This window comes from Aegilops tauschii, chromosome 7 (genome assembly GCF_002575655.3).
Source record: "Aegilops tauschii subsp. strangulata cultivar AL8/78 chromosome 7, Aet v6.0, whole genome shotgun sequence".
NCBI lineage: Eukaryota > Viridiplantae > Streptophyta > Magnoliopsida > Poales > Poaceae > Aegilops > Aegilops tauschii.
Window position 1 is genome coordinate 404,655,659 of NC_053041.3, and position 25,650 is coordinate 404,681,308.

The 25,650-nt window shown below is 47.3% G+C and overlaps 1 protein-coding gene across 4 annotated transcripts; it reads left to right on the forward strand.

Annotated features, from left to right (window-relative positions):
- The first annotated feature begins 11,795 nt into the window (after positions 1-11,795).
- On the forward strand, positions 11,796-19,127 carry LOC109768666 (polyadenylate-binding protein-interacting protein 11). 4 transcript variants are annotated; one of them, XM_020327411.4, is made up of 10 exons: positions 11,796-12,738; positions 12,850-12,978; positions 16,515-16,559; positions 16,629-16,701; positions 16,774-16,886; positions 16,994-17,053; positions 17,135-17,182; positions 17,306-17,374; positions 18,571-18,632; positions 18,729-19,127. In XM_020327411.4, the coding sequence occupies exons 1-10, from the start codon at positions 12,427-12,429 to the stop codon at positions 18,781-18,783; spliced, it is 966 nt and encodes a 321-aa protein (XP_020183000.1). In that variant the 5' UTR covers positions 11,796-12,426; the 3' UTR covers positions 18,784-19,127. The 4 variants fall into 4 exon arrangements, with proteins under 4 accessions (XP_020183000.1, XP_020183002.1, XP_020183001.1 ...); XM_020327413.4 differs by having other exon boundaries at positions 11,886-12,738; positions 17,144-17,182; XM_020327412.4 differs by having other exon boundaries at positions 11,908-12,738; positions 16,515-16,550.
- The last annotated feature ends 6,523 nt before the right edge of the window (positions 19,128-25,650 follow it).

Genomic DNA, 25,650 nt, shown 5'->3' on the forward strand with positions numbered 1-25,650 from the left:
CAATGCAAGCTTGCTGTCAAGTTAACATTGTTTTTCTTTCATATGCAGCTGGACAATGCGTGTTGCAGGATCACAGATAGTGCAGGCATTGGTGGTAATATGCTGCTACTTTCTGTATGGAGCTGGGAGCGTCTGCCTGTTGGACGCCCGAAGAGCGTCAGGTTTAATCCTTGGTATGAAGATGAACATGACGAATTACGGCGCCCCACTTGGGCTTACAAGTGGGATGTGGTTTCCGAGATGACGAACGATGTCAATCTCATGTACCAGAAGTACGTTGCCGAGTTGGACACGATTACGCCTGAGCAGGTAACGAGGTCATTACTTCAGTCATTTCTCATGTTTGCCAGAAAAAAAGTCACCAATTTTGCATTGTTGCCCTATTTCATAGGTGGAATGGCAGCCATATGGCGCAGATGACAGACTTGGGTACACCCTGGAGTTTAGCATCAACCCGATGTGCTTGCGGGATAGGGATCTCTGGCTTATGCGGTGCCCACTAATATGCAACTGGGCTGTTGAGTTTCATTTGCCACATCGCGTGTTTCGTCAGTTTGGTCTGTTCCAGCCTCACCCGCCGGAATGGGTGGATACGGACAAAGCACTTCATAGGTAAGAGAGCGTATTGACTAAGCATTGTCAGTCCTTCTTGATTTTGCTAATGTTTGGTATTGTACCATGCAGGTTGGACTGGAGAAGGCAGCGGAAGATAAAGGACTGGGACAAGCATCATGCTTCGTATGTTACCCGCTTCCAGCTTTGCGTGGAGCAAGCTCGTAGCAGTGCACGCGCCCAGCTTCGTGAGCATAACCCACTTGCTTTTGATAACTACATACGATGGCTTCTTGAAAATACTCGAGTTGAGATATGCCCGCCGGCATATAATGAGGATATTCTTGAAGAACCCGTGAACTTTGAGGATCTATCAAAGGGGAAGTACAACAGAGATGTCAGGGTAGGGCAAGGAGTCCCTGCTGTTCCGGTGATTAACTATGTGGTAAAGTGTTCCTTCTTTACTTTCCCGTTGGCCGTATTACACATGTCTGAATGGCTAACGTGTTCATTCTTTCTCATCCGCAGCGCAACGAGATCAAGAAAGCAGCTGATGAGAGCCAGTCTATTCTGGAGAACACACCGGTTGGAAAAGGCAATGATGATGGTTCACTACGAGCATTCCTCAAGGTACATATCGCATTCACTATGAGAGCCAGTCTATGTTGCGGAGTTTGATATCTTCCACACTTGTTCATGTTACAGCGTCAGGCCAGGAAGTTAAGGCGGTTATCGAATCTTCTCGGTTGCCGTGATCCCGAATTTGATGAACCATCTGCCTCTAGGTCTGGTACACCATCAGACCCCTCATCTCACCATCAAGGGGACGATGTGAGTTCCTCATATGCTTATCTGGATGATGATGGCGTGGTCACCCAAGAGGTATGACTAATCCTTTAGATGTGATTCTCACTTGATTACGACGCCGGTCTTCACCATATTGTTTGATTGTGTGATAGGGCCATGAGCTTGATGATGACATGACTTTGGCGGACGCTCAACTTCGGTCCCCATATGTGTTCAAGCCTAGGCAGCCCAGACGCCGGTACACGCCCAACGACTTTGACAACAGAGGCAACCCAAAGGTGGTCGTAGGGACCTCGCGGATGGCTAGCTTGGATCATGAGGTGGAGGCGGAGGCGGAGGAGGAAGTGCAGGAAGAGGAGGCTCGTCCACCCAGGAAGAAGAAGATTGCCTGCAGGTGTGCCACCAGGAACACGCGCGGAAGGCAGTAGTGCTTGTGTTTGTTAGTGCTCTTGTAGCCGTTTCATTAGGTCGATGAACTTGTGAGGTTATGTTATATGTTGGTGAATTCTTACTAGTGTGGTATTTGTGTTTGCGAACTAGTAGTAATGTTGAATTGTCCTAAATGATGTGATGTTCAAGTTATTAGTTGTCTTTGTTCAGTGTGTGCAGTCTACAGTAATTTTATTTATGTTGTAGTAAGTTATGTCAGTGCTGCATGAGGCCAAAATGGCATCTGTTTCTGCAGTTTGGCAGTTAACAACACTGCAGCGCCCAACAGACAGGCGCTGCACTGTACTGTGTGACGCCCAATGCCTAGGCGCTGCACAGTACAGTGCAGCGCCCGTCTCATAGGCGTTGCCGACCTGGCCATGGCTATCCAGAGGGCCACAGAAGGCTTTCAGCACTGACCATCCACGAAAATTACCAAGTCATAGTGCAGCGCCCAACAGACAGGCGCTGCACTGTACTGTGTGACGCCTATCCCTTGGGCGCTGCATGGTATAGTGCAGCGCCTGTGTTCTGGGCGCTGCACGGCTGTTTACTGAAAAAACAGAGTTTACAGCACATTCATTTCACCGGAACAACATAATACTTACAATGACTGCAGCATCACAGCAATTTGAACAAACACATATTTTATGCCGATGAGTTCATAACTTAAGACAATTCAAACGTTAGTACGACATGGTTCACGACACATTCATTACAAATTTTATGCCGACGAGTGCAGTGAAGCGAAGTCCCTACTGAGTAGAGCGAGGCCATTTCCCCTTCTTGTCATGGGCCGAGTCCTCCTCTTGCGCCTCGCGAGCCTTTGCAAGCTTTCTTGCCCTCTCCTCCTCACGAGCAAGTTTCGCTTGGCGTGCCCTCTCCTCCTCTCGTTTCTTCCGCTCCATCCTCTCCTTCTGACGACGCTCTTCCTCCAAGCCTCTTCGAAACGATTCTTCGAACCGCCGTTGCCGCCTAAGACAATCTTGGTATTGGTCCTTTTTGACATCTTCTGGCACTTCAAGATCTATCCACGTGAAGTACTTGCATAGAGGAGGCGGTGACTGCATACAAAATTTTTGTTAGTGTTGACACATATTTGATAGTAACATTTTACTTCTCGAGCTTACCGGTGGTTGGTCATAGGCGTTAGTTGGAAGTGCACGATCATAAGCATAGTTCGGGCATACAAAATATCTCCGCCCTTCCGTCCATGATTTATTTCGGTCGGTGGACACCTTCACCTTGCAAACATCTCCACACCAACATGGCGGGATGTCGACATCTTTCTCCTTCACCTTGTCCAAAGATGCGTCCTCCCACTTGTTCAGCATGTCTTCTTGGTTAGCACACGGTGGCCTCGTCATGGAACCGGATGAATCCATGCCTACAAAACCGAGAATTCTTGGTTAACCCTAACCCCCACTTAACAATAACCACAATCCTAACCATAGCATAACCCTAACACCAACATCAAACACACAAAACCCTAACCCTAGCATACTATGAAAGCCTAACCATACCAAATTAGCAAAGAAGCATAACATCATTCAACACAAATTTGCAAATCCAAGCCAAAACTAGGGTTTCCCCAAAGTAGCAAGATTTGAGCAAATGTGACAATTCCTATGGATGAAAACGAGGGGATCGGAGGAGATTACCTTAAGGGAGGGGTTGGCTTCGAAATCCACGGTCAAATACTCCGGATCTGAGGAGGATTTGAGAGGGGGAGAGAGGAGGGCAGAGGGGAGGCACTGAGCTTCGGGTTTGTGTGGGGTGGGGATGGGTGGGAGGGGGTGAGTGCAGCCTAATACATGTCCAGATGTGCAGCGCCCAAGGGTAAGGCGCCACACACCACAGTGCAGCGCCTTGCCCTTAGGCGCTGCACGGCTTGACATCCCAGTCCAGAGAGCAACAGAAGCGTTCCAGTAGGTTTTCGGGCCAAATATTTGCTAAGTCAGTCTACAGCGCCCAGGGGAGAGGCGCTGGACTGTACTGTGCAGCGCCCAGCAGTGAGGCGCTGCACATTTCAGTGCAGCACCTCTCCCTTAGGCGCTGCACACTGACTTAGCAATTTTTTGGGTCGAAAAGCTACTGGAACGCTTCTGTTGCTCTCTGGACTGGCATGTCCAGACGTGCAGCGCCTAAGGGAGAGGCGCTGCACTATGGTGTGTGGCGCCTCTCCCTTGGGCGCTGCACACCTGGACATGCCAGTCCAGAGAGCAACAGAAGCGTTCCAGTAGCTTTTGCACCCAAAAATTTGCTAAGTCAGTATGCAGCGCCTAAGGAAGAGGCGCTGCACTGAGTAGTGTGGCGCCGTACCCTTAGGCGCTGCACTATCTGCTGTTTTCAAATACAAAGTGCTTTTTATGTTTTGTGATTCACATAGATGGCACATGATCATATCCAAATCACATGTAGTAGTCCAAAACACAGAAAGAAGACATAGCACATATAGTAGTCCAAATCACATACTCATACACACATAGCAATAGAGTAGTCCAATCACATAGTCATACACAAACATTGAGCCAAAAGACATAGTCATTTACGTCTCATAGCACATAGTAGCACACATTTTGGTTCATAAGAAGGTCACGGTCCTTGTCCCTTCTTCTTCCTCTCTTCTTCTTCTTCTTCTCCCTCCTCCGACCACCAAGGGAGCTCACCTTCCCCCTCCGTGTCCTCCACCCCCTTCATTGTTTCCATACCTATGGAAATGGCAATATAATAGTTAGTCACACAATGCAAAATGACAACACAAGCATTGAGCCAAAAGAACAAGATCATAGTAAGGCACATACGGCAATGGTCCATTGAGCCAACTGAACATTCCTCCACCACGGCCGCCGCCAAGGCCAAGATCACCACCACGGCCTCTACCACCACCACGGCCTAGACCACCACCACGGCCTCTACCGCCACCATGGCCTAGACCACCACCACGGGCTCTCCCACCACCACGTCCAAGACCCTCACCACGGCCTAGGCCTTCACCACGGCCAAGACCATCCCCACGGCCTAGGCCATCACCACGGCCTCTACCACCACCACGGCCTCTACCACCACAACGGCCTCTTCTAAGACCTAGTTGATTCCCTCTTTGTTGCCTAGTTCCTCGTTGGCTTGCTTGACTTGGTTGGCTACTCGTTGGTTGACTTGGTTGGCTATCATTTGCTTGGCTTGTGCTTGCATCATTTTTCTTTGATCTTTTTCTTGGTTTGGGACAAGTTCTTGTGTTGTGTCCCCGATGACTGCAGTCCCCACAACGGGTTTGCTCACGAGGCTCTTGGAATTGGCCGGTGCCGTATTCTCCACCGCCACCATGGCCCCATCCGTCCATGTCACCTCTAAGACGCTTTGTCTTACGTCTTCCCCGTCTAACGACCTTCAATTCCGGGTCCGGCCATAGTTGAACTCCATGATACTCCGGCCATTGTGATTGGTCCAAGTATGGCTGAAACCGGGGAGCCCATGTATTCTTTACCGTCATGATTGAGAACTCGGACTCCCTCACGGTAAGAGGGTGATTGACGTCCACATTCCTAACACGGGATGCATTTAACAAGTGCGAGCATTGGAGATGAAGCAACGATGGCCTCATGCAGCTGCAATCACACCGTGTTAGGGAGACCTTGAAAGCGCGGCCTCCGTGTTGGTGCCCATCGTTTGTGGTTCCTTCAGGCTCTTTCACTTCATACTTCCACTCGTTGTCGTCATATAGTACAGCTTCTTGGGAGTCTGCCTTTCGTGATTGAAAGTCCAACCATTCTTCAACCTTTGGTGGGAAATAGTACTTGTGCTTATCCTTGTTCTCACCAGCAATCTGCTTATCCGTCTCCATTGAGTACTTTAAAAAGTATCCATTCATCTTGTCAAATGTGTATTGAACTATTGCCGTCACGGGTAATGCACGTACACCCTTGAGCACCTTATTGAAGCATTCTGCCATATTGCTTGTCATTTGACCGTACCTCCGGCCATCTTCATCGAAAGCACGTGCCCACATATTCCTTTCGACAATGTTCCTATTGAGAAATTCAAGACCACCGGGGTCAAGTTTCTTGTGTCTGAGCAATGCATTGAACAATGTGGCAAGCCGCTTGTTGGTGAAAGCGAGACAACAATCTTGAAGATCATCGGCCAGCTCCTTGATACCACATGCCCTATAGAAGTTTGCACAAAAGTGCCTCATGCACCATCGATGGTGCAACTTTGTATGTCCGGGAATGTCAACCACCACCGCGTTTAGAATTCCTGAATGGCGATCCGATATGACACAAATTTCCCTTTCAGCCGGTAATACCCTTGTTCTCAATTGACGCAAGAACCACTCCCAGTTATCATTGTTCTCCACCTCAACCAAAGCGAAAGCCAAAGGCAACACCCGGTTATTGGCATCACTTGCTATTGCAACCAATAAAGTGCCCTTGTATTGTCCGGTCAAGAACGTGCCATCAATGGCGATGACGGGACGACAATGCTCAAAAGCCCTCACGCATTGCTCAAAGGCCCAAAATGCACGGCCAAATACTCGGACGGTCCTCCCGTTATGAATCAATGTTTGGTGCCCATGAGGCTCAACCACGTGAACCATGCCTGGGTTTGTGGCGGCCATAGCTAACAACAACCTAGGGAGTCGGTTGTATGCTTCCTCCCAATTGCCATACAACATCTTGAATGCGGCTTGCTTCGCCTTCCATGCCTTGCCGTACTTCACCTTGTAATGAAAGATGGCTTTCACAAGGTCAATGACACTCTTGATGCTCATTATTGGAAGTGTGGATATTTGGTTGGATAACCTGTAAGCAATGAACTCGGACGTGAGTTGTCTGTGTTGTTGGTACACAAGCTCGCCATCCGCATTCTTGTGCCAGCACATGTGAGTTGGTAGACAACTCACTATGCGCCAAGTGGGACCTCCTTTCCATGGCCTCGCACGCACAATCCATGGACATCTTGACACTTCACATTTGACCGTGTAACGCACATTGACGTCCGAGTTGGCCACTTTATGTGGACGATAATGTGTAACCGAATAGTTGTCAAGCCACATCTTCAATTCCAAGAAGGATTCAAACTCACAAACGGGATATATCCCGTTCTTGCCGTCTTCCAAATCACGGTGAGAACTTGGCCTAGCTCCAAGAGATATGCATTTGCCACCATCCACAACGGCTTCATCCGCGAGACTAAGATCCTTGAACAATGGTGTCTTGTGGTCCTTCCCGAATACCTTCTTGAATGCTTGGGCCTCCTTCGGCGTGAACCCCTCCTCATCAACTTCTTCATCGGGACCATCGTCATCCGAGTCCGATGCATATGCACGGGAAAAAGGGATGGATTGGTCCATTATCTCTTGCACATGATATTGGTCGAGATCACCCACATTGTTGTCATGGAGATCAACTTCGTTGTCATCCTCCTCGTACTCATCATTCTCCTCTTCAAAAGCTTCATTTTGGTTGTTTGGAGTCGGGCTCAATGTTGGCCAATCTTGTTGCATGAAATGAGGTTCACTCATTTGATCTTGGTTAATGGGTGGGGGAGTGCTAACAACCAACGGGGAGGGGTTCCGATTCAAGTCCAAATTCAAAGTAGACTCAACCTTCTTGGAGGCAAATAACTCAAAAGCCTTGTCTAGAGATTCGGCAACCGTCTTCTTGTATGCAACCCAACGTCGCTCGGAGTTCACACGCATTGTCTTCCAACGGATGTGCATTCCAAAACCAACATTATGCCTTCCCTCGAACTCAACAACGTCACTTGGGTCCATCCAATTCAAATCCTTCCTCACTTGGTCCAAGAGCTCCGCATAGCTAGGACTACTCTCAAACAACATGTCAAGCTCATCCGAGTCCAGCTCAACATTGCCTTTCAAAAAGGCCTCTTTATCCACATGATGAACATAAACACATGTTCTCCCCATCCCTACAATAATAAAAAACACACATATATCAAGTAAGTATTTAACAAAAATATTTGCACAAACACACATATATGAATTAATAACCATAACCCCCACTTAACAATAACCACAATCCTAACCATAGGATAACCCTAACACCAACATCAAACACACATAACCCTAACCCTAGCATACTATGAAAGCCTAACCATACCAAATTAGCAAAGAAACATAACATCATTCAACACAAATTTGCAAATCCAAGCCAAAGCTAGGGTTTCCCCAAAGTAGCAAGATTTGAGCAAATGTGGCAATTCCTATGGATGAAAACAAGGGGATCGGAGGAGATTACTTTAAGGGAGGGGTTGGCTTCGAAATCCACGGTCAAATACTCCGGATTTGCAAGATTTGAGAAGGATTTGAGAGGGGGGGAGAGGGGAAGAGAGGAGGGGCGCAAGTCTAAGGGTTTGGGTGGGGTGGGGGTGTGTGGGGTGGGGGTGGGAGGGGAGAGAGGGTGGGGCCAGCCTAAGTGGAACACAGACTGTGCAGCGCCTAAGAGACGGGCGCTGCACATTACAAGTGTGGCGCCTAAGCCTTAGGCGCTGCAGTGCTGTCTGTGGGGCCGTAACTGGACCAGGGCTGCCACGCTGGCAGGAGGTGCGACGCCTAAGGCAGAGGCGCTGCATAGTAGTGTGCGGCGCCTAGCTGTCGGGCGCCACACGGAAGGGTCAGCAGAGTGAAATTTTTTCGAAAGCAGGTCAGTTTGTGATTTGATTTTGCCCTCAGGTCAAATATGTGATTGGTCACGAAGAAACAAGGTCGCCATGCATGCTTCGGATATTCTCATGCACCAACCATCTCATACTCCTACACGGATACACCCTTCTGCAGTGCAAGCTACTGTATATCATTTCCCTCCATGCATGCTTCTCATCTTCCCATGCGCATGCGATGTCAAGTACTCGTAGAAACACTGCAGCGGTAGAGTTTTTTTTTTGCGAATTGCAGCAATAGAGAGAACAGCTTTGCGTGGCGGAGCAGCGGATCCCAACCTTTTTTTTCTTTGCGGATCCCAAGTTCCCAACCGAATGGCGCCCCACGCGACGCAGCCGTGCGTGACGTCGCCCCTCCGTGCTTCTGCCTGCCCCATCATTGACACGGCCAAGGAAAACGTAGCCCGGGGACGAGTACAGTACCCAGCTTTGGTCTGCACCCCGCCCCCTCTCTCCTGCAACGGACACGCACGCACCACCTAACAGAATCAAAATACTTTCTTCTCTCGAAACAAGCAAATAAATAAACATGTAGGAGTAAGTTGGAAGGTACGCAGTTTTGTAATTCAAAGATCAGATGCTTCCATTTTAATTTATTCTTTGAAATTCTGATATCAGACGCTTGCAATTTAATTTTTTCCTAAACATGTCAAGCAAAATCAAAGTGAAGCATCTTTTTTGTGTGTGTTCATGGTGAGTGTCCTACACAATTTCCACTTGTTCCCTCCACGTACTTTACCATGCGTAAACATCAGTAAGTTGGAAGGTACACGGTTTTGTAATTCAAAGATCAGATGCTTCCATTTTAATTTATTATTTAAAATTCTGATATCAGATGCTTGCAATTTAATTATTTCTTAAACATATCAAGCAAAATCAATCAAAGTGAAACTTCTTTTTTTGGCAATTCATAGCGAGTGTCCTACGCAGTTTTCAGGTCTTCCTTCCACATACTTTACCATGTGTCCGCCTCATGATCGCATTTTGTTCGAGAGAGAAGATGATCTCAACCTTGTGCATATAGTGGTACGGTGGCTGTATAGCGCCGCTAGAGATGAGGCATGCAGCTGAAATCTAAGATAACCTTCATTTTTTTCTCTCTTCTTGGTCCCTCGGATCTCTTGAATTTGTATCCATGTCGGTCCGGGAATCAAAATGTTTCTTTTTGTAGAAGGAATAAAACTTCTTTAAGAGCTTGGAGGAACTAAACTCAAAAGGCAATTCCACCACAAATCACCAAATTGACTTAATTATATCTCCATTTTGAGTGCTAAATTAAAGGGTTCACCTACACCCCTATGCATGTGTAGATTTTCAGGGAACAACTAGCATGGCAATTTGTTACCACCATCCATTAAATTTATTTAAATTGTTTGTCCGCCCCTACTACATACATACACGATCTTTCATGGGTCTGATGCATCGGGCATGGACGATGCTGTCGACGCAAGCCCGAAACGAGACAAAGCGGGGACATGTCGCATGCCCAACAGTAGCCGACAATATAGGCGTTTAAGATGCTCAGTGGTTGGGGTGCATGCCAATGCTCGAGAAGAAGTTGGATCCGACATTGCAGAGGAATGCCTAGGCGTCGCTGACCGACGAAAAAGACAACTGTGTTAGGCGTTTGGCGGAAAGGCGACAAGGCATCGTCGGTGACTGGCGGTGGTGAAACCATGGAATCCAACTATTCAACCAGTAGCGGCGCATGGTTCGCTAGTTAGCGATACACATGGTGGTGACTGCGGGCTGGTGGTCTTTCCCTTTCCTATAGCAAAGTGATGCAGATGTTGTCAGGAATTCTAGCTGAAAACTAAGAGAGCCTTCATTTTCTCTCTCTTCTTGGTCCCTTGGATCTCTTGAATTTGTATCCATGTCGGGCCGGGAATCAAAATGTTTGTTGCTCGAGAAGAAGTTGGATCCGACATTGCAGAGGAATGCCTAGGCGTCGGCGACCGACGAAAAAGACAACTCTGTTAGATGTTTGGCAGAAAGACACCACAACATCTTTAGTCAGCGATGGTGAAACCATGGAATCCAGCTATTCGACCAGTACCGGCGTGTGGTTCGTTAGTTAGCGGCACAGAGGGCGGCGACTGCGGTGTGGTGATCCTTCCCTTCCCTGTAGCAAAGTGATGCATATGTTGTCAAGAGTTCCAGCTAAAACCTAAGAGAACCTTCATTTTATCTCTCTTCTTGGTCCCTCGGATCTCTTGAATTTGTATCCATGCCGGACCGGGAATCAAAATGTTTCTTTTTACAGAAGGAATAAAACTTCATTAAGAGTTTGGGGGGAACTAAACACAAAAGGCAATTCCACCACCATCACCAATTTGACTTCATTACATCTCTATCTTGAGTGCTAAATTAAATGATTCACCTCCACACCCGTGCATGTGTAGATTTTCAGGGAACAACTAGCATGGCAATTTGTTACCACCTTCCACTAAAATTATTTAAATTGTTTGTCTGCCCCCACTACATACATACACGGTTTTTCATGGGTCTGATGCAGCGGGCATGTATGGTGTTGCCGGCGCAAGCCCGAAATGAGACAAAGCTGGGCATGTCGCATGCCCAACAGTAGCCGCCAATAGAGGCGTTTAAGATGCTTAGTGGTTGGGGTGCATGCCAATGCTCGAGAAGAAGTTGGATCCGACATTGCAGAGGAATGCCCGAGCGTCGCCGACCGACGAAAAAGACAACTATGTTAGACGTTTGACGGAAAGGCGGCACGACATCGTCGTAGACTGACGGTGATGAAACCATGAAATCCAGCTATTCAATCAGTACCGGCGCGGGATTCGCTAGTGAGCGGTACACGGAGGCAAATTTGACAAATTTGACCTATAGACGAAATCAAATCACAGAATGAACTATCCGTGAAACTATTTCACGCGGCTGACCTTTTTGTGTGACGCCCGATACGAAGGCGCCACACTACACTGTGCAACGCCTCACAGTTAGGCGCTACACGGCCAGCGTCGCACCCGTGTGATCCGAAAATTACTAAGTTAGTGTGCAGCGCCTGAGAGCTAGACGCCACACTATACAGTGTAGCGCCTAGCTCCCAGGCGTTGCACTAGTGCAGCGCCTGAGAGCTAGGCGCCACGGGTCAGCCGCGTGAAATAGTTTCACGGACAGTTCATTCTGTGATTTGATTTCGTCTATAGGTCAAATTTGTCAAATTTGCCGGACGGGCGACTACGGTGTGGTGGTCCTTCTCTTGCGTGTAGCAAAGTGATGCTGATGTTGTCAGGAATTCCAGCGGCCGACTGTGAATTAGCAACGCTGAAATAAAGATGGACGTTTCATAAAACAAAAATGGCATTGTCCTTTGCGTCCAAGGGTGCTGAAATTCCCGAGCACAAGGGGGTGTTTCCCGCAAAAGCGCAGCCCGGCGGGCGGGGAATACGGGGGGAAGAGAGAGAAGGGAACAAAAGGAAAAGGAGGCAGCAGGCGGGCGGGCGGCTCGCCTCAGCCTCAGCCTCAGCCTCACCGTACCGGAGCAGCTCTCTCTCTCTCCTCACTTTCCCTCTCCTCCCGAAAAGGCAAAGCGGAAAGGAGGCAGCAAGAGAGAGAAAGAGGCAGCACGATACGAGTAACAACCAGGAGAGAGAAACGAGGAAAGAGAGAGGCAGAGGCACCTCCCTCCCCCTGCCGGCTTCCCCTGCTCTCCCCCTGCGCCGGTCGGCTGCAGCAGCTGCTGTCCCCTCCCCCTCCCCGATCCCCATGCTCTCCCTCCTCTCCTAGCCCGCCGCAACGACCAACCACCCTCCCCGCGGTTGGCTGTCCCCTTCGCCTCCGATCCGTCTCCGGGGATCGATCCGCACTTCCGCACCGCGCCGAGCCTATATATAACCCCCCACCATCCCCGCGCGCCTCCCGTCCCCGAACCTTCCAGAACCTCACCGAGCTCTCTCCCCCTCCGGCAGCAGGTTCTTCGTTCCCTTCGGGATGGCCGTAGTCGAGACCTCCGCCGACCACGTCGCCCCCGCCGCCTCCGACCACGGCGCCGCGCCGTACCGTGCCTCGTCGGAGGGGGGCGACGCGGGGGAGCGCGAGATGCGGGATCTGGAGGAGCTCCTCTCCAAGCTCAACCCCATGGCGGAGGAGTTCGTCCCGCCCTCGCTCGCCGCGCACCCCATGCCGCCGCCCCCCTACGCCGGCTACTACCCCAACGGCCCACCCGCAGCCGGCTTCGCGCCGGTCGCCTCGCCGGGCCACCGCGGGGTCGTTGGCTTCCCCGCCGCCGACGGCCGCGGCAGGGTAAGGAGACACGAGAGTCCTTGTTTGACCTTTTCGATCGCGTGGTGTTCCCGTTCGGCCTCTCTGTTTCTATCGCCGGTGTAAGTCTGATCTGCTCCTTCCTGCGCGCAGAAGAAGTTTGGAGGGTACGGCGGCGGCTACCCCCACGGCGGCAAGCGGCGGGTCAACAGCCGCACCAGCCAGGCGCAGCGCGACGAGGTGATCCGCCGGACGGTCTACGTCTCCGACATCGATCATCAGGTCAGCCCACGGATCGATGCCCGCACCTTCCTCTCTTGATTCTGCCTGTGACGAGCCTCCTTCGCCCGTCCCTTATTAGACTCTGATATATCCATTCACGTTACCTCCGCAACCGCAAAGAGTTTGTTCACCTGTTGATTGGTTTGATATCATTTTTCTACGTTCCTGTTACTGGTTGTCATGATCGCTCAGCTAGACTTCGGGTTGTGTGACTTCTGTCGGGCACGTGCTGTTCAGATGGGATAAAACGTTAGCAGGATTGAGATCATAAGATGGGATGGGGCTGAGAGCAGGTGGATACTGGATACGCCAGCGGTTGCTCCTTTTGATCATCCTTTTCTTGTTTCGATAGATTTGGATGCCACTTCTCACTGTAGTAAGTTTTGCAGTTCTTGGTCATTACTTTTGTATGGAGTCTAGAAAGTCGCATGACTATTTTGCCATTTATGTGCTTGGGCGACGTGCAGCTAACCTGTACTCATCTACTGTGTTCTTATCCGATTTTGGGTGGTTATTCTCCTGATTTCTTCACATACTGTATGCACCTCTATTGACTATTCGTGGCATGTCTGGTTGTTTTGATGCATGCACCATCTGTATCGGTTTGCTATTAGATTTCTCGTTGGATTAGTCTATGCAGTGCATTACTGGAAGTATCTCATTAATGAGCCCTGCTTTCGTGCTCCTTTAGCAGTTCATTGAGTAGGCAGTCGTTCCTTTTTTTTTTCTGGAAGACCTAGGTAGTGTATTCCTGGCAGTGTGTTCGTTATGGGCCATGCTTTCATGTTCCTTGTAGCAGTTTATCTAGTAGGTGTGTATTCATTTCTGTTTAGGAAGACCTGGGTAGTGTATTCCTGCAAGTGCCTTATTTAAGATCCTTGCTTTAATGTTCCTTTGATGGAGTGATCATTGGAAGGAACAGTATAATAATTCAAACCATGCCCTATTATATACTGCTTGGTACAAATTTTAGATGTCTCAGGCCTATTCCTGTATTCATGCAAGAATGCTAGATTTGAGAGTGGATACATGCAGATTTACTGTCTGGTGGAACACAGATGGGACCAGCTTTAATGAATCTCAGTAATGGGCATGCAAAGTTACTTTGATTTTTTTAGGGGTGTTTTTTTTGAGGGGTATGCAAAGTTACTTTGGTGTATTTGATACTCCCTTCGTTCCTAAATATAAGCCCTTTTTGAGATTCCAATATGGACTGCATACGGAGCAAAATGAGTGAATCTACACTCTAAAATATGTCTATATACATCCGTATGTAGTCCGTATTGAAATCTCTAAAAAGTGTTATATTTAGAAACTGGGAGTAGATGCCTTGTGTATGCTTGTTGACTTATTAGGTCACGATGATACTTTGTCTTTTTTGGTTCTGGTATGCTATTCTAATTTCTTTCTCAAAAAAGTCTTAATCTCGTTTACATCTATGCTTAAGATCATAGCTTATCATGATGCTTCTCATATTTACATGTTGAAATGCAACATGTACACACTTGATTGGGATTTGCACTTTGAAAGATTTAAGCTTCTAGGTGGCTGATATGGTTTACTTGTGAGCTCAGTTGTTCTAGTGCATGTTGATCAATGCCAGTTAGATATATGTATCGTTTCCAGGATTCAGAAACCCTTTTCTAGAAGAGGTATTCTCTAGAACAATACAGTTGCCACGTTTGTAAGAGACATGCATGCTGTTTGTGAAGTATATAAGAGGCACACCATCTTTACTTTTTGGCGTGCCTCTGTTCCACAATGAAAAGAAGCACCTTGTTACTAAATCAGCGACAATTAATATAGATCGGAGGGAGTACGTTGTAATTGTAGTAGTAGTGTGCATAAGTTATGCACTGAAGAGTTCACTCGCTATGTATTCTCATAATGGTGGTTACGTTTTTGGGTCAAGCGTATGTCATTTGGCAAATGCACCTTTTTTTCTTTGTTCAGACAACATAGTATGTACTTTCTACCTCGTAATAGCCGTGTTCATGTTTTTTTTCATGTTAGACATGTACTAGACACGTTCACTGGTTTTGCCTTGCGTGATAGTGAACTTTCTACCTCTGTACATGCCAACTAGTGACCTTTTGGCTGCAGTTCTGCAGAAATATTCCAATTTTCTCAAAAATTCAAAGATCTCCAGAAATCCTCGTGCTACTGTTTGGAGGCAGTGCCTGCTTGTCTGCTCCACGAAGACCCTTTAGGCCTAATAGTGAGATATGGAATGGCATATGAATAGGGATGCAAGCGGCGTCCCGCATGTCCCGCGGAACTAGCAAAATAGTTCATTTCTGGCTGAAAGATTAACACTAGACTAGAGATGGATTTGTACGAGGCTGCAGCCCGCAAACCCGTCCGCTCTGCATCCCTACATATGAAATAAAATAAAATTTCTTGTATACAGAAACTTCTTAGAAGGAAAAGGAATTCGTAGTCCACCAGAGGGTTTATCTGATAGATCAATTCTGATTCGTCACCCGCATTTTCTGTTGAATAGATGAGTGCTTTTGGTAGGGTGATAACATGTCTGACATGTATTTTACTCGAATACTGGACGGATCATAATGTTGCAACTATTAAGTGGTATTTTAGGAAGCTCATTTTTGGCAGCGCTATGAGAATGAGGCGAGTTAGGTCAGTTTGTGGTTGTCCAACTGTGTTGCGTTTGCTTCCTTTATAATCTGCTGTTAGAAATTAGCCAGAAAAATGTGCAAAAGCGGGTCAGAGAGACACAAAAATAGCCTAAAGCAGGTGAGGCAAACAGGATTGTGATAATCCACCGCAATGCCAAACACAGCCTTAAAAGAGTGTTTTGCCTCTTTGAGAGCACTTTTCCTTTGATTACATACCCTACACTGAGTTCTTTTTGGAAAGAAAAAAAGTTTCTTGAATCCTCAAAAGGTTCTAATGGAGTGGAGTTATACATGTACATATAGACGTGTAGCATTTATGCACAAAATTTATCAATATATCTTCTCAGTTATGGTGTACACAAAAAGGAGAAATGTGTAGATCAAAATAGAGTAACCTTTTGCTTTTTTAGAGCCCACAAAAACGTCTTATATTTTAGAACAGAGGTAATATTATTTAATAATTTTTTACAGTTATGTAGAACACATCCATATATATCCACTGGAAAGAGTTCTTTTGAAAACCTCTAACTTTCTGCACTTGGTCCTCTGATGTTTATTCCCTTATGGTGTCTTTTTTATAATTTTCGCATCTGTATTTCCTCATGTACTCTGTAATGTTATGTTGGTTTGTTGGTGATAGGTTTAATTTTGTCTATTGGACACTTAACAGTTAGTTATTCACTTATTTGTTTGTCACTTGGCTGCTGTGATACTTTGTATATTTGATTAAATTTCTACACCTAACTTGTGGAGTTTGTTGAGTTCATTTGTGCTGCCTTTGCAGTTAGTTATTTATCACTGGTACATTGTGTCAGCCATTTTTCAAGTCTTATATCCTCTAGTTGCACGCCTGCAATTATATGTAGGCTAATTCGTTATATGTTTCCTCACATTTAGGTCACCGAAGAGCAACTGGCAGCACTATTTATCAACGTAGGGCAGGTACACTTTTTGTTTTTTGTTTACATTTACTTTTTGAGAGCACTGAATAATCTGATTTTTTTTGTGAAGGTTGTGGACTGCCGGATGTGTGGGGATCCAAATTCAGTTCTTCGTTTTGCTTTCATAGAGTTTACTGATGAGGGTAAGTGGTTGAATGATAATTGAACATGCTTAGGTCAATTTGTCCATTGATTAATATACTGTACTATTGCAGAGGGTGCAAGGGCTGCTCTAAATCTGTCAGGAACTGTGCTTGGATATTATCCTGTGAGGGTTCTGCCATCAAAAACTGCAATTGCACCAGTCAATCCAACGTTCCTGCCCAGGGTAAGCTACAGTTTTGGAATCCACATATTTGTCTAAGTATCGCTGTTCATACTTATCTATATGGATGTCCGCCTGATGTCTAAAAAGTGCCTCGTCTTTATCTTCAGTCTGATGATGAGCGTGAGATGTGTGCAAGGACCATCTACTGCACAAACATCGACAAGAAGGTTTGCTAGCCTACCGTTGCACTCTGTATCTCTATACTCTTTGCACCGATGTTTCTATTTTATTTGATGCACTTGGTGCAGGTCTCTCAGGCAGATGTGAAACTGTTCTTCGAGTCAATTTGTGGAGAGGTTGGTGATTTGTCACTTCGAACTTCCTTTCCTTGTCATAATTTATACCATATATACTGTGCTGCAATCAAAATGCAGTTCAAGGGACATGCTCATTCACTCATTGCAATATCTCCCTGACAGGTCTATCGGCTGAGGTTGCTTGGGGACTACCAGCATAATACTCGCATTGCCTTTGTGGAGTTTGTTATGGTTAGAATGACTTGCCCATTTCGTACTTTTGCAAATCATCACAATATATTGCCTTTTTATTGTATTTCTAGTGTTACTCGTCATGTGTGAGAAGGTTGAATCCTATAATGCTAAGAGTGTTGCCCGCAAATTATATCATGAACATCCATCGCCTCGTGTATGTTTGCTTGAATCATGGTTTCCTGTATTGTTCACATAGTAGAAAACATGTACCACTACGACCAGATTTGATTTCTGGCTAGTTGTCATTTCGAGTCATGTAGGGTTTCAGCCTTAATTTCCCAAACCACTAACGCCAGAAGTTGGCATGAACTGGCCTTATGTCCATGTTAGCTTTAATCAGATGGATAAATAGTTAGCCAGAGAACAGCTGGGAAATAGTCATGCTTAAATGAAAACTATGGTTTGATTGGGGTACATTAGATTTCTGTAAGGATGTTTACATGTGGCTGTTCTCCTTTTGTCTAATACTCCCTCCGTTCCAAATTAGTTGTCGCTGATTTAGTACAAAACTGTACTCCCACCGATCCATATTACTTGTCTCAGATTTGTCTAGATATGGATGTGTGTAGACACGCTTTAGTGTTAGATACATCCGTATCTAGACAAATCTAAGATAAGTAGTAATATGGATCTCAGGGAGTATTAAATCAGCGACAACTAATTTGGAAAGGAGGGAGTATATATTAGTCTTTCCTGAACATTACTTGCTTTATTAAACTCACAACTTTGGTTGGTTGGTACTCTATTATGTTATGAGTTATGATCTGATGTCCTGATGTATAGCATTGCATGTCAGTTTAGGTGGATGTCTGATGATCATTTCTTTGAACCTGAAGTGGTCCCAAGTACTCTCTCTATTGAGAAGTTATTAGTTAGCAAGATCTACTGTTGCTTGTTGTCCTCGTGCTTAGCGCATTAACTTGATCTTAGTCAGCATTGTTTGTTGTTCAGGATAATCTCTAATTGCTATACACGTGCTGTAAAAATGGCTCTGTTAGTTACATTTTCTTGGATTTTGGGGCCTTACGATGCAGGGTATTTTGGGAAATGAAGTTCATGTGTGTATGCAACTTCTTTCCTGTTGTAACAGCAATGTCCTTGGCTAGTCCTTTGTGTGGCATAGTAGTAGTGGTGGTATTTTTCATTTCACAACCAAGTTCAGCCTGGAGGTTCATTTGTTTCTTAATTTTCAGGCTGAAAGTGCTACAGCTGCTCTCAACTGCAGTGGTGTTATACTGGGTTCCCTGCCAATAAGGTAAAAAGCATGGTCTGGATTCAACTTTGTTGACCCAACTGTGAATAAAAGCCTATTTAGTTTTGGAAATAACGTGCTGCCTTGCTGATATTTCAGGGTGAGTCCATCTAAGACTCCCGTTCGTCCCCGTGCTCCTCGGCCAATGAACTAGAGTTGTAGGTACAGGAGGTGCCAATGGCACTGCTTATATATAGAGAGATCGACATATGTGAAAGAGAAATTAAGATATGTCTTTTCTTCTAAGTTATCCGCTCGAGTGTCTTTTTATTGTATCGCCGGTAAGTATCAAGACTCGAGCGGAGGAGGGGAAAGGAAAAATTAGAAATGGTTGGTCGGTGTTTACCTTTTGCACATAGAGCTTCTTAGAAGCGGGCCTGTTGCTCTTGTCCTTGATGCAGCAAGGCGAAACTCGTGGACTTTTGTCTTTGTTAAGTTGTTGGCTGTTGTCCGTTTGCTACTTACTGGAAAGTTGCAGCAAGTCGTTTACCTGAAAAATGATGAGCACTTGCCATTATGCTGTGCCAATTCTGTCGTGCCCCCGGTATTTTTGTTTGCTGATGCTTATGCTCTTCGTGGTATGCATTATGGTGGAATATTCTACTACTATTGTGGGCTGTTCCCCATATTTAGTCTGCACACGAGCAGTTCAACATTATCCTTGGGTTGCTCTGTAAATATGCTCGTCGTATAAATTGAATGTTATTGGTTACCTCTGAAACTGGAGCCAATGCACAGAAGCTAAGGAGGCGTTTTGTTCCACTCTGGTACTGTTTTCGACTTTCAGTTTCGGGAAGCGCTGCTTCTGATATTTTCTCCTGATGAATACGCGTTTTGTTTGGATCGGGCGCGAACGAATGCGGACTGGATGGGATTCTGTATCTCGCTGGGATCCGACGTTTTTGTGGATGTGAAGCGTTGTACTGTATCTGACAGAAAACAGAATGTCCGAACCAAAACGCGTCGTAATAGTCATCTTAGGTTTTTATTTACTCCTGATCAGCTATGGCAACCGCCCAGAAATTGTATTTGCTGGAACGTTTAAGGTCTGTCTTTTTGCCATTGTACCAGTAGAATCCTTTTTGTTGCTTGTGGTGTGGGGAGCCCGCGAGTTTAAGTTTACCTAGAGCTACAAGTTTAACCAAGGAAAGTTCACCTTTTCTCATCGTGTATAACGTTGTCCATAAAGCATGCAGTGAGATGTTTGTTGCACATTGCGTACACTCTTCCATGTTTCTGCCCCTGTCAGGTTCCATCGGCCGGGCCACCCATTGTTGTTGTCTGCCACCACGCACGAGCGAACAGCGGTACAGAACTACGCGGGCCGTGTGTCCAATAGCTGCATGTCCATCTCATCTCATCTCATCGGCTGCAGCAGTATAGTACGTGCAGTGAGCCGAGCCTTTGTGCCGGTCCCGATATGTGAGGTGGATCCTGCCTGCCACGGGCCACGGCGGGTACCAAGCGCGTACCGGCGCGTGCGATGCGTATGCAGGCAGGAGGGACCGGACGGCCGGAAATGGGCTGGGGCACCAGGAAAAAGGCGACCGACCGAGACAGTTCGACGGGTCGGTCGAGGGGCCATCGCGTCCATCAATCTAGTATCTACGCTGCTACAGGAGCCTTTACAGAGGAGGGCGGGCGGACGACACGCGGACATGATCATCCCACTCCCACGCGCCAGACCTGCTCAATAATTTACCAATAATCCGTTCCCCTGTCTCTCTATGCTACGGGCTGTAGCTCCGGCCCCAGGCTCGAACGAAACCTCCAAAACTCTCTTCGCGAAAACAAATCCCGACAACGGATTTCACATCGGCGCAGCGCAAACCCAGCACGCATCTCCCAGGCTGCAAAAATCGCGACGGTTCCATCCTTTCGCGCCGTCTGTCGCCTCCGACCGACGGCTTATAGAGTATAACAGAAAAAAGGGCGGCAAAGACACTGGATGATGATCCAACGGTGGGGGACGTGCCTCAGTGCGTGACCACGCCGCGTGCCGCCCGCCCCTGGCCGCCGTGCGGGCGCGCACAGCTCCTCCTCCTCCTCTAATCCGTCCCTTGACCCTTGATCATCGGTGAGTAGATGGATAACTTGGCGCGAAGATTTTGTCAAAAGTCTCGTCCGCGTCGCGGGCACGGTGTCTTCGCTGTTTTGCACGGAAGGGAATCGGAGCATGCAGATTCAGCTACAGTGCACGCCAGCGTGGCTGCCTTGCCTGCCTCATGCACGCCCTCCTCGCATGTATCGTCCATACCTGCTGCGACGTGACGCCGCCCGCCGGATGACGCATCGATCTCATCATCTCAAAATCTTTTTTTTCTTCCGATGAAGATCTCAAAATCGTTGGGTCAGAGCACATACTTCTTTGAAAACAGTTTCTTTCGCATCTGTCTCTGCTGTTCCCAACTGCGTAATCAGCCGAAAGAATGGTACGTATGTTTCTCTGCACGGGCCTGAACTCAGGGGGTATCGGTGGCGAATCATGAAAGAAAATGAAAGGGGGGCTCAAAATTAATAGTGTGTAGAAAAAGTCAAAAGCTTTCAATTCTTTAGTTCAAATAAGGTCAAAATCTTGATATGAATACTAGTATTTTTTTTTCAATTTTTGGAGGGGGGGCTCGAGCCTGTCGAAGGCCCCCGGTAGATTGGGGGGGGGGGGGGGGGTACGTATGCAGGGCCGGCCCTGGCATACTAGAGGCCCTCGGGCGAACATCATACAATGGGCCCATACGCTATAATAAGCAAAAAAACTACTCATAAATATCTAAAGTAGAAGATTTGTGTTCATACTCATTTGGATTTTTAGTATTTGAAACATTCTCATGGCCACCCAAATTTGTAGAATCCTCAATGACGAAATCAGATTGTTCCATAGCACCCTTTGGAGATATAATGAATTTATCTACACGCCACTTCTTTTTCCTTTTCTCATAATCAGATAAATGTTTTTTGGCAACATGGTTACAACAAAAAAGGAGAGAGAAAACCTGAATTTTTGAATCTTGGTCTTGGTCTCTTGGAGTAAATTAGAAGAAATCCCACGCTGCTCCAGCTATCCACTAATCCAAATTCAAGCAATGCCACAACAGAAAAATATATCTGACTGCAATGTCGTACAACAAATAAGGAATCAAGCAAGTCAAACATCCTTACATCAATTCATCATTACAGAACATAAACAAGGGGAAAAGTTGAGATGCAAAAAATTAAGGAACTGCTTGCCTCGGACAGTCGGACCTTGATCGCAGCCCTAACAGCGGATGGCAAGGCTGCGGGCTGCTGCTCTCCGCGTTCCTGCCAGGGCACAAGGAGTGTCGTCGCTCGCCGGCTCCCTTATGTGGCTCCATTCACCGGGGACCTTGTGGTTATTTGTAAGATGCTAACTGAAATTCATTGGAGTATGACACTAACAGAAATTTCAATGATTAATTTGGGGATTTGATGTCTTGGCCTTTTAGACTACCCATAATGGGAGTAACATCACACATATCTAGGCAAAATAGATGATGTGGCAAGTAATTAATGAAAAAAGAGAGTCATGTGGTAACATAGCTACTCCCTCCTTTCCGGCTTATAGGGCTTATCTCAAAATCTTAGTTTTTCCATTTTATAAGGCTCAATTTGGTTGTTCCCCATCACAAGTTTAGATTACTAGGTGCATTAAATAATTGCATGCAAGTATTAAGAGAATTGATCAATGCATGTACATTATGCATGCATTCATTGCAATTAATACATTGGTAAACATATTTTTTTTAGAAAAACAAGATCATTAATTGGGTGATTTTGCAAATTACAAAAAGTATTCCACCACTCACCATCTACCTTGGTTGGTGAGATTTTTGAATTGAGCCCTATAAGGCTGGCCATAGTGGGGGTAACATAAGTAGTATCATGCACTTGGGACTCGCAAACATGCTTATGTGGCAGGCAATTACAGAAGAGAGAGATGGTTATAGTCTAAGTTACTCCCCACTATGACCAGCCTAAACCGGAAACATGCAATTAAAGAAGAGAGAGATGCTTATGTGACTCGCAAACATGCTTATGTGGCAGGCAAACATGCTTATGTGACTCGCAAACATGCTTATGTGGCAGGCAAACATGCTTATGTTACTAGTCTAAGTTACTCCCCACTATGACCAGCCTAAACCGGAAAGAAGGGAGTAGTTATTAGTAGTATGAGTAACATCACACATATCAAGGCATGATGAGTCTACAACCTAATAAATAAAGTGTTGCATGACATCACATATACGTTACTCCCCACTATGGAGGTAGTAACATATGCATGTTACTAGTCTAAGTTACCCCCATTGTGGCTAGTCTTAGGAACTTGGGGCAATAATTGGATTTGGGGAAGAGGAAGAAGATGAGAACGAGAGGGAGACGATGAGTTGGCGGCGTGCTCTCGGAGAGAGCGAAGGAATTGTTGACTTGCTCGCTTCTTAATGGGCTGGGCTGCTTTTCATGCGTACTATTTTTTTTGGAAAATATATACAGTAGACATGCACAGGGTATGGCCCCTGCTCGGGCTGGGCCCTAAGCCGTCGCACTCGCCGCCATGGCCCAGGGCCAGCCCTGTACGTATGTGACTGGGAGGACGATTATGTGGAACCGCCGTCATGCCATCTAGAAAACATTTTGCAGTGTTTCGACATGTGTTTTCCCAGTTCAAGATAAAAGAGAATTATGTGTATATTAAGAGTGCAGGGGCTACTTCTAGACTTGGGTAATTGTTCATCAAGACATTGAAAAAGACTTCTTGTCATAAACTAACCATTTGAATATCCGAGCAATGAACCGGTCCTATATGAATATAAAAGCTCTCAATAACTGAAGGTGAACTGAGGGTAGCTCACATGGTTAGGTTTGTTGTGGTGAAATCAACCCATCACGATGCAAGTCCTAAACTTGACACTAATGGTCGTACTTTTCTGGATTTCTTTTAGGCTTTTGATGATGCATGTTTAGAGGGAGGAGACATGCTTGTGACGACTTTATCAATCTCAGAATGTTGTGCCGACTCATTGTCATCGCATCAATATAAATTACCATTAAAAATCTGATTTAGCATTCCTCTCTAATACTAATAATTACTACTACTATAAGTTTGTGTAATTTTGGCAGGTCCACCCAGTCCAGAATACTGCAGCTCCACGGTATACAGTTGGTGTTGTCCCCTGGGTTGGCACTGGTTGGTTACGTACACAGGTTGCTAGCTGCATGGCCGTTGGATTCTGTCTTGTCAGCTGTACGGGGTTCAACAAGCCTTGATGAGAAGCGTACCATGCGCGCGTCAACACACTAGCTGGACCACGCCTACGCTCCTAGTACTAGTACGTGCGCGACAGCCTCCTCGGCCTGCCTGCCTGGCTACTGTCAAGAGACTGTCTCACTGCTCTGCATGCATATGCGTATGTTGGCTAGCTCAAAATACGTAGTAGTACAGCAAACTTCACGGCGCGACCCCATCCTATCCGGTGTGTCTGGTAAAACGGACATACCAGACGACCCAGCACGTGACCCCATTTTAAAAAGTCCGTTTTCTGTCCGCTTCGCCCCATCCTGGGAGCAAAGTAGGGCTGGCTTTGCGTCTGAAACGGACACGGGCCGATGCTCTCTGTCTCGTCCTCGTCCAGGGCATGCTGTCCTTTTGCATGTGACCCTGACCCGCCTGTTATTGGCCCACACACCCACCCACCCACCCCTCTCTCTTTCCTTCTTTTCTCTCCCTGGCCCACCACGCACACACACCACCACGAGGCACGCGGACGCGCGCGGCCGCAAGCGAGCGCGAGTGGCGGCGGCGGCAAGCTACTGCGGGCGGGGCGGTAGGGCGCGGGGGCGGCCGAGCTCGCGGCGGCAGGGGCCGGTGCGAGGCGGAGGGCGCGGCCGAGCTCGCGGCGGGCAGCGCGGTAGGGCGCGGGCGCGAGCTGTGGCGGGCAGCGCGGCAGGGCGCGAGCTGCCGCGGGCGGCGCGGAGCAAGGCGCGCCGAGCTCATGGGGGCCGGGGCGCGGCAGAGGGCGAGGAGCGAGCTGCGGCGGGCGGGCGGCAGGGCGCGGGCGCGGCAGGCGGTGCGAGGCGGAGTGCGGGCGGACGAGGCGCTAGGGCTGGACAGTTTGGGGTCATCTGCCGCGTTGGGCGCCTCCAACGAAAGCCGGACACACATGTCCGTTTTCACACCTATAGCCACCCCAAACGGACAAAATTCGCATAAAACGGACGTCCGTTTGGGGTCGCGCGGTGGAGTTGGCCTAACAAGTTTCAACCCGGTTTTCGAGGACGGTTTCGTCACGTTGAAGCTGACGTGATGCTGACGCGGCATACTCTGGGTGAACAGAAGGCCCTCTTGTTTCACTCCCTAGTTAACTTTTTTGTGTCTTATTTATATTATAAAAATCAAAGTACAAGTCACGTAAGGATCGTCATGACAAAATTGTAAAGATAGTAGAACATATCTGAGCTTGACACCGATGTCCGTCACCTCCCTCTGGCACCAGCATAGCAGCCACCGAAAAAAGAGTGACGGATCACCTCCTCACCCGAGCTTGACGCGGTTCCATTGCTGATATGCAGCTTTGCAGACCTCCAAAGTGTCTCACCAAAAATAAAGTCATTGCTGTTGAACGAATGAGACCGGGGCAACACCCCGGACACACCATCGAACTCCAGATCAGGCTTCCCACCCGACTAAGACGCCGAAGAAGGAAACCACACCTGCCATCCATCAACCACGAACCCAGCACATGTTCCATCTTCGAAATGTCGTCGATGCAAATCATAATCTGCATCCGCTCTTGGGCTACCTCCCACGCTCCGCACCGACGTTGGAGCAGACGGCGGAGCCCGAGGACACATGTCGACCACGAGAATGCCGCCGTCGCCACATCATCCTTGCTTCAACAGACTGGTTTCCAAAATCATCCCCAACTATAGGGCCGATCGCCTTGTCGGGGAATGATCCGAAGATTCTTTATTCAGCGCCGCCAACGTCGTCGTCGAAGCCAAGATAATG

Coding starts and splice junctions, on each gene's coding strand:
- LOC109768666 (XM_020327411.4), top strand. CDS start 12,427: ATGGCCGTAGTCGAGACCTCCGCCGACCACGTCGCCCCCGCCGCCTCC. Junction 16,702..16,773: donor CATAGAGTTTACTGATGAGG/GTAAGTGGTTGA, acceptor GTACTATTGCAG/AGGGTGCAAGGGCTGCTCTA. Junction 17,375..18,570: donor CCTTTGTGGAGTTTGTTATG/GTTAGAATGACT, acceptor CTTAATTTTCAG/GCTGAAAGTGCTACAGCTGC.